Source organism: Nicotiana attenuata, unplaced genomic scaffold, assembly GCF_001879085.1.
Source record: "Nicotiana attenuata strain UT unplaced genomic scaffold, NIATTr2, whole genome shotgun sequence".
Taxonomy (NCBI): domain Eukaryota; kingdom Viridiplantae; phylum Streptophyta; class Magnoliopsida; order Solanales; family Solanaceae; genus Nicotiana; species Nicotiana attenuata.
Genome location: NW_017670543.1, coordinates 220,013 through 229,121, shown reverse-complemented (window position 1 = coordinate 229,121; position 9,109 = coordinate 220,013). Strand labels below are relative to the sequence as shown.

Below are 9,109 nucleotides of genomic sequence, written 5' to 3'. Positions count from 1 at the left end.
CCCAAAGAAAGTAACTATATTCTCATTACAAATGCTCCTATTAGAATAAGTCCTAGAAGGACAAAGTTCATAGTACGCTTAAAGCATATAGACAAATCGGTTTCAAATAAACTTCTTGATAAAGAAGATGAGGAAATGATCAAAATGATCATAATAAAGGAGGCAAGTGATCTAGAAGATCACATGACATAACACTTCATAAAATCTCAAGAGAGATTCAGGTACCTGAAAATATGAATGAAGAGATTTATGTCTTTATGAAAAATATTGAAACTGATATAAAATGTTTGTCGACGACATCTATGATAGCGCTAAATTTATATATGAGGATCTTAAGTCTGAAGAAACAATTCGAATAGAATTGGTTTCATATGAAAGACATGTAGTTTTGAACATGTAGTTCAAACACTTGAAAGTATAAAATCAATGGTATGTGCAATCAGTTTTCGATATCTTATATGTCTAGCATGACATGAAAACTTGATATGCATCTAAAGTCTATTATATGGCTTATATGACTTAACAATCCCTGAAGGATTTAAATTGCTTAAAGCATATAAAATTCATGGTCATGAAGTACCACTTCCTTAGTGCAATTTGTGCACAAATGTATCTTGCTATAACTATATGCATGATAGTATGATAGCAAGAGGTTTCACCCCTATGTGAAGATATTGAACTGACGATTCCAACAAGATCATATGAAGACAATTCATCTCTATCAAGAATGATGATTTCAAGGTGCAATATATTCATTCAAGTTAATATGACTGATTTGTTTATCAAATATCTACCAAAGATCTTTTGAAGATGGTGCACAAGATTGGAATGCAAATGCTTAAGGATGTGAAAGTGATGCTCTCATGAGGGGGAGTTAATACGCGTTGTACTCTTTTTCTCTTACAAGGTTTTGTCCCACTGGGTTTTCCTTGCAAGGTTTTTAACGAGGCAACAAAAATGCGTATTATTAGATATGTGTACTCTTTTTCCTTCTCTAGAATTTTTTCCCACTGAGTTTTATTTTAGTTAAGTTTTTAACGAGGCACATTATCTGTTGAATAGACATTCAAGGGGGAGTGTTATAAATAGAATTTTATTTATGGTGAATGTCTATATTTAGAGAGATTCTAGGGTTTATTACTTGTTGGCTAAGTCACCCTCTCCCTATAAATAGAGGGTTCTATTCCATTGTAATTCATCCCAAAATTCAATAAGAATTTTCTCTCCCTCTTTATGTGCAATATTGTTGTTGTTCTTTTATTATTTTATAACAGTTACTATTATTTTCCAATTATTTTCCAACTTACACGAATATTCCCTTAAGCACTCTTACTTTGCGGTAAATGTTTTACAAGATTAGTTTGCAATTTCTATAGGTAAGACCACCTAAAAATAGGTACATTATAAAATGAAGCGCATGGAACTTGGAAGGGAAAAATATTACCCAGCCGCCTTTGTTAGTACAATTATTTTCAGCATAATTTATCAGAAGACCTTATTAGGAGACGAGAAGACCAAAAGAGAATGAAGCTGTCTCGACCCCAAGGCAGGATAAATAGTCGATGAGCATTACTAACAGAGAAGGTAATTCTCAATTACTGCTATGAATCTATGATTATATGTTCTGAGGATATTGTGAATTTGGAAGCTGGTTAAAGATGTATTTATATGAGAATGTCGCACTTAGTGAATGTAAGAATTTAAATAGAGAAGCCAAGTTGGGAAAATAATGCAGGGAAGGTGTTTGTCGAAATGCTTGATATATTCGCCATTGTCAGATATTCTCATTTCTATCATATGGGTTAAGTGAGTCCCTTACGGTTCAGTTGGGGTAAGTGGAAAAGGGAAAACAAATAAAGGAAGTGGAAAAACTCAAAACCGCTACTTTCTAAAATTTGACCTTTGATTTCTGTCTTGAAAGTCAGAGAGGTTTTGTGGATAAATTCTCATGATTTCTTTGTTGTCGTTATCGCCAACTGAATGCATCTAAAATATAGTAGTAACTTTTTTTAGATTTTCAACCCAAGTCAGAGAGCTTGCTGTTTTTCACCTTTTCTCTGTTTTATAACACTGAAAATTCAAAATACCTTTGTCTTTTGCTGAGCATTGGCATAAATACACTCATGCTCTCCTTTGTTAGTTTCACCATCGCATCTCTTACTCTTTGTGGTTAATGGCAGATCGACATTAAAGGCACTCGTGCATGCACTGCCTTTAAATATTGATCCACTTCACTATGTTGTGCTGATCAATCAAAAAGGTTAAAGCTTTAATCAAAATTTCTCTTCTTTGCTTCCGATATAATAAATTCATTAGTTGGATATTCCTGTAACAGTGTATTTTCAGCTTGAATTTTTTTTTTGTACAGTTGACACCAACTTGTTTGATGCAATGCCTGCTAGAGATCTTGTTATTTTTGGCATTTCTTAAGCTGGTAACAATGTTGTTAGATATTAGACCCTGATGAATTTTTTATTGGGATTACAGTTTCTCAGCTCCAATATTGGATGCTTCAAATACATCGGATCGACAAGAAGCATTGCAGTTGTTACAACTTTAATCAGTGAAAAGCTAATGATATTAGCTGAAATTTGAGACACATATTTCTGGAAAGGGGATTGCAGCATTTGAAGAGGAGTGTTGAAGTGATGAGCAGCAAGGTAGCAATCAAATGGCCTAGAAAAGTCACGACAACCCTTGTCGAACAGCTGATTCGAGCAGAAAAAGATGTACAAAAAGCTGTTCTTATATTTGACGCAGCAACAGCAGAGTACTCTAATGGCTTCCGGCATGATCGTAGCACATTTGGTCTCATCATCTCTAGATTGCTTTCTGCAAATCATTTCAATCTAGCGGAGGAAATGCTTTTCAGAATGAAGGGCGAGAGCTGTAAAATTACTGAGGATATATTCCTCTCAATCTATAGAGCCTATGGGCGGGTTCACAAGCCACTTGAGGTGATCAGGGTTTTCCAAAAGATGAAGGAATATGATTGTGAGCCAACCCAGAAATCGTATATTACGGTGTTCTCTGTACTTGTTGATGAAAACCGGTTAAAAACTGCTTTTAGGTTTTATCGTTACATGAGGGGGATGGGCATTCCACCTTCTGTTGCTTCGCTTAATATTTTGATTAAAGCTCTCTGCAAGAACAGTGGAACAATAGATTCTGCTTTTCGTATATTTCGTGAGATGCCGAATCGCGGATTTACACCGGATTCCTATACGTATGGGACTCTAATTAATGGGCTTTGCAGATTGGGCAAGGCCACTGAAGCAAAAGAACTTCTGACGGAGATGGAAGCAAATGGTTGTTCCCCTACTGTTGTCACCTATACTTGTTTGATTCATGGATTTTGCCAGTCAAATAACTTGGATGAAGCCATGGGATTGCTTGAGGACATGAGGAGCAAAGGTATTGAGCCCAATGTGTTCACTTATAGTTCTTTGATGGACGGTCTGTGTAAGGGTGGACGTTCTTCTCATGCAATGGAGCTATTGGAGATAATGATTCATGAACATAAGGTTCCAAATATGATAACTTACAGTACCTTAATTCACGGACTTTGTGGAGAAGGTAAAATTGGAGAAGCCTTAGAGGTTTTCGACAGAATGAAACTTCAGGGATGTAAACCTGATGCAGGGTTATACTGGAAAGTTATCAATGGCTTTTGTGAGAATAACAAGTTTCAAGAAGCAGCCAACTATCTTGATGAAATGATTCTTAGTGGAATATCTCCAAACCGATTAACTTGGAGCTTGCATGTGAAGATCCATAATGCAGTAGTCCGAGGCCTGTGTGCCGTGAATGATCCAAATCGAGCTTTTCAATTATATCTAAGCATGCGCACCCGAGCCATCTCAGTTGAGGACAAGTCTTTTGAGATTCTGGTCAACCATTTCTGTAAGAAAGGAGACGTGCACAAGGCTGCTCGTATTGTCGAGGAAATGTTGATTGATGGAAGCATTCCAGATGAACAAACATGGGCGGTCGTGGTGGGTGGATTTTGGGATAGAAGGAAGGTAAGGGAAGCTGCTGATTCGGTACAGGCTGCCCTGATGTATAAATGTATGGATTTTGGATCTTGATGTCTTGTTCACGTTTCTGATTATGACCGTAGATGCCTTTGTTAATCCATATGAATGTCAGCACCAAAATAACCTGGTTTTATTCATTCTTCAGCGTCTAAGAACAATTTTGGTAAATCATAATATAGTGGGTGTCTGTTGTATTAGCTCTTTTTTATCTATTTGGTCAAAGCTAAGATTATTCCATGGCAACCTGGAACTCAAGGGTTCAAGTTGCAGTTCAATCTTCGCATTGCACAGTGGTAAGTGTTCAGAAACTCTATTCCTGAATGCCCCAGAATATGGGGTTTCTTGGGCGTCCTGTTTTCCATGAAGTGCTTATTATATTACATTTACATGATTAAGTGCACTTTTTAATTCAAGTATCTTCCTCCAAAATTTTGAATCATGACTCTTTTGCATGTTGAAAATGCAACTTGTTGATCTCTGACTTTCTGAACTACAGATTATCTTCAAATTTCATGAAGGCAAACACTAGCATTCTTTATCTACATTCGCTGCTAAAGTCATTTACAGCTTCATCTGGCAAGTTGGGTCAAAGTACATGAAATTGGTTGCTTTGTTACATGAATGGAAAAACCAATAAAAAGCATGAATCTCACTCTGAATGTAAAATAAAGAGAGGATACATATGCGACAAGCCTAGGAGAACAAACATATTAGTTAGAGGTGAGGGGGAAGCCAATGCCATGACGTTGCGTAGGAAACACCACAAACAACATACTGCAGATGACCCCAATTGCCACTGGCAGAGCTGTAAGCAGTTCCTGTGTTTGATATGAAGGTGTTGGGTAGAAACAATTTACCACATTCTGATCAAACAACGCAACAGCCGCAAAAACCAATATTGACATGATGGCATGCATGAAATCTATTAATTTCAGCTTGTAGTTTCCTGCGATTTCTGGTGGAGGAGTCGCTGATCCATCAATTATCCACAAGCCTCGCAGTGTGGCAAACCCATAGCAAACATTTCCTTTTTGGTCCTTGAAACTATCAGTAAAGCTTAACAGGAAACATGACAGTCCACAAAGTGCTACAAGAGCGGCAGTCAAAGATCTGCCAACCACGTCACACTCCCCTTGGTTTGTGAATATGGGTGATAAAAGTTGAAAAGCAAGAACAGACCCAGTAGGCAGAAGATTGGCAAGGTGGGCAGTGCTTTTAAATGTCTGGCTGATTGCCTGTTGTATCAGGTTTTTCTCCACTTCAGGCAGGGCTGAGTTTTCAAGCAGCAGGGGAGATTTCTCTTCATCGAGATTCCGGGATGTCTCATTTTCCACCTTAATCTCCATACCCTTGAAAGGTTTAGTTAAATTTTCTTTTCAGTTCTTCAAATTTGTGTTAGAATGTTTATTGTTTGAAGATGTATTTATAACTGATGGAAGATAAAAATGGAGTGCACCTTGGTTAATGAATGATGCCTTGCAAGAAAGAAAAACAGAAGCAACTCTCCCCCAGGAATCTAGGTTTGGAGTTTCAGTTTCCAGATAGTTAAATTTATTTTAAAAAGGTGCTTAAATGCCTATGAAGTTTACTTTACAGTTATGGAACTCAAATTCTTTGAAATTGATGTTTTATCAGGGTGTCCGTTTTTAACTGATTATCTCCGTTTACTTGTTCTTTTATCATTAAAAGTTTCACTTTATCTCAAAATTGTAACTTTTGATTTTATTGAGAAAAAGAAAGTCTGAAGTCTGAACCTTCCGTTGGAAATTGTTGTTTTAATCACAACTTACAAGCAGCGTTTATGAGTTGGTATATTGTTGGTTTGTTTGAGGATGACGCATGTTTCTCTTGCTTATTTCTCAGGTGACTACTTAAGTAAGATATTCCTTAAAAGTCATCTTTCAGTTTGGCTAGCTTGCAGTATCAGCATGACACAAGTACACGTAAGTCAGTTAAACAAATTTGCTTTTGTTTCATTGGTTGTACAAGTTTTTACTGCTAGCTTAGCACATGACGCCTTCTTTCTTTTATATAACTAGTATTTATGAACGTGCGTTGCACGTTAATAATGATACGTAATGGTTTAAACATTTAATTATATGAAGGAACAATAAAATTTAATTAATGAGAGAAATTTTATATATAATAATATAATAATCATCTAAATACCTAAAAATATTATTATATTAGCATAATAGATGAATTTAAAATAAAAGGACAACATCACACAAATGATCAATTTTGTCATGTTACTTAGATAATAATGTGTTAGTACTTCCTCCGGTCTACTTTAAGTGATTTTTTGGTTGCTTTCACACATATTAAGGAATTCACCTTTTATCATTAATTAACAATATAATTGACCATATTTACCTTAAAGTGGATCGGAGGAAGTATAATTTAAAAGTATTTAATGTGATGGTATCTTACCGAACACTTCTTGTGGACGATATTTTTGTGTGTGTATGTTTCCTCCTAATTGGTTACTCTACCTTAACCAGAACTCTTGTTGCCGATTTTGATATCCCTCTGGAAAGTGCAACATACAGTTGTTTGTGCAAGAAAATATATTGCGGTAAATATAATCTAATATTAGGATGTTTGTCCTAGTGATTTATTTATTATATTTGAAAAACGTAAACATACTAAAATTATTTTGACACAAATTTAAAAGAATATTCCTTAGTTTTGGAAGACCAAAGTTGAATTCAGGGATAAGAATATGCTTAGAAGCACATTGACCAGTATCATAATTTTGCATGTATGACATTACTGTCACAACTTCTATATACCATCTGTGTGCTATTACATAAGTTATTCGGCGTATCTATGTTTTTCAGTAGCATGACGAGCATATATTTTTCAAAAACAACCTATATACAATGGAAGATCAATTATAACTTAGTCTATTATATATACGGTGACACTAACATGCGTAAGAAATATTAAACTTGACAACAAATGTGTATAGTAGAAGGCCATTTGATATTAAAGTATTTAAGTATTCTTCTTGGTAGTAATTATTGGTATCATTCTCTGCTGAGTCAAAAACTGAAAAATATTTTGTTTTTACTATAAAATTTTGCAATCAACCTTTTATTTAGTTGATCAACATATTTATTTCTGATAGCTAAGATAACTTTTTAATTCTATCATGCGATTTGCAAATTGCATTTTAATCTAATGATAGAAATATTTCTCTTACTAAATGCACTACTGTTAGCATTGGGGTTGATAACCAAGTATTCGAGAAGAACCAAATCATCTTTTATTGGATGCTCTTCTTCGTTTCCGACATGAAGCAAGAAGACACTAAATGCCGGATCTGTTCTTACTTTATATTTCTTGTCAGTTGAATCTTTTTTATTTGAGGCCAGAAGTATTACTTTGGCGAGCTAGCTTTTACAGTCTTTGTTTTTGTCGATTTTGGAACTACTGGTAGTACTTGATAGAAATCACCTCCCAAATCATTAATTTTTTCACCAAACGGTCCATTAACATCCAATATATCTCTAGAACTCTGGGCAGTTGTTTCGATCGTTTGACACTTAGTTATAAGTGCTTCATCCCATATTATCAATTTTGCTTTCTTTATAAATTTAGCATCATTGCTCTGCTTTGATATATATTTGTGATGGTTATTTGAGTAGGAAAACAATTCAAATATAATATAAAAATATATTATCGTGGGGATATTATTTTCCTCAATTTCAACTCTTTATGCAGCCCAATTAATATTACTTTTATTATTTTTTGGTATTGGACATTATGGAGTGGTAATGTATTGCCAATATGGAGGATTATTAAAAAAATTGATTTTATTAAACCTTCCTACATATTTTTAAATAAGAATTTAATAGATAATTTTTTTTAATTTTAAAATTTTGAATATTAAAAGTTAGCATAGAAGGTATTGTAGTCCAAGAATTAGGTTATTGCAGTTATGTCCTTTACCTATGAGTTCTTTCATTTAATATTTTAGGGCTATTTTGGTCTATTAATAATGTATTTGTGCCTTTATAATAATATAAGATTTCCTTTTTCTAAATCGATTTGGACAATATAACACATTTTCAAATTAGTCCAGAAAATAGGTTATTGCAGTTATGTTCTTTTCCTATGAGTTCTTCCATTTAATATTTTAAGGCTATTATGGTCTATTAATATTATATTTGTGCTTTTATCATAATTTATGCTCTCCTTTTTTTCTAAATCGATTCGGACAATATAATACATTCTCAAATTAAATTAGTAATAGGACATTATAATACGTTTTTAAATTAAATTAGTAATAGAAATTTTTAAGAAGTATATCCTAAAAGTAATAGGATTATATGACTAAAAACACGTCTCTACCCCGAAAGTAATTATATTAATAGAAAACATAACGTGTTCCTAAAGATATTAGGTATACATGCTAACATGTAGTATTATATGTCTTTGCCTGAAAGTAATTATGTTAATATGATTCCTAAAAGTAATCATGCAGGATTCCTAACATATAGTTTATGTCCTAAAACTAATAGGATTATAAGGCTAATATCTAGAATTTCGATTATATCCTTTTATTATGAGTTATTATGCTTAATATTATAAGGTTATTTTTGTAAACTGACATTGTATACATGCTTTTATAATAATATAGATATAGATATATATAGATATAGATAGATATAGATATAGATATAGATATAGATATAGATAGATTAATCAATGATATATGCATGTCCATATTTTTGGGGTGGCGAATGTAAGATATTTACACAAAATCTAGATATTACATATATGTATAGCACAATTTCTAAAATAAATATGTGAATAGTGATTATATGCCAAGCAACGAAAAAGTCCTTCTAGTTTTCATCATCTCTTTTGAAGTTTAAATTGTAGAATGCTTATGAACTTTTAACGGTAAGTATTACTTTTTCATGCTTTTCTAGGATTCATAGCAGTACTTATGTCCTAAAACTAATAGGATTATAAAGCTAATATCTAAAATTTCGAATATGTCCTTTTACTATAAGTTATTATGCTTAATATTATAAGGTTATTTTTGTAAATCGACATTGTAT

The 9,109-nt window shown here is 33.5% G+C and overlaps 2 protein-coding genes across 3 annotated transcripts; one reads left to right on the top strand and one right to left on the bottom strand.

Annotated features, from left to right (window-relative positions):
- The first annotated feature begins 1,337 nt into the window (after positions 1-1,337).
- Positions 1,338-4,312, top strand: LOC109240750 (pentatricopeptide repeat-containing protein At5g46100). 2 transcript variants are annotated; one of them, XM_019407426.1, is made up of 2 exons: positions 1,338-1,584; positions 2,488-4,312. In XM_019407426.1, exon 2 carries the CDS (start codon positions 2,649-2,651, stop codon positions 4,086-4,088), a length of 1,440 nt encoding a protein of 479 aa, XP_019262971.1. In that variant the 5' UTR covers positions 1,338-1,584; positions 2,488-2,648; the 3' UTR covers positions 4,089-4,312. The 2 variants fall into 2 exon arrangements, with proteins under 2 accessions (XP_019262971.1, XP_019262972.1); XM_019407427.1 differs by lacking the exon at positions 1,338-1,584 and adding an exon at positions 2,179-2,260.
- A 233-nt stretch (positions 4,313-4,545) lies between these two features.
- LOC109240751 lies at positions 4,546-5,569 on the bottom strand. Its single transcript, XM_019407428.1, has one exon. The coding sequence runs from the start codon at positions 5,381-5,383 to the stop codon at positions 4,748-4,750; it is 636 nt and encodes a 211-aa protein (XP_019262973.1). The 5' UTR covers positions 5,384-5,569; the 3' UTR covers positions 4,546-4,747.
- Positions 5,570-9,109: the final 3,540 nt, after the last annotated feature.

Coding starts and splice junctions, on each gene's coding strand:
- LOC109240750 (XM_019407426.1), top strand. CDS start 2,649: ATGAGCAGCAAGGTAGCAATCAAATGGCCTAGAAAAGTCACGACAACC.
- LOC109240751 (XM_019407428.1), bottom strand. CDS start 5,383: ATGGAGATTAAGGTGGAAAATGAGACATCCCGGAATCTCGATGAAGAG.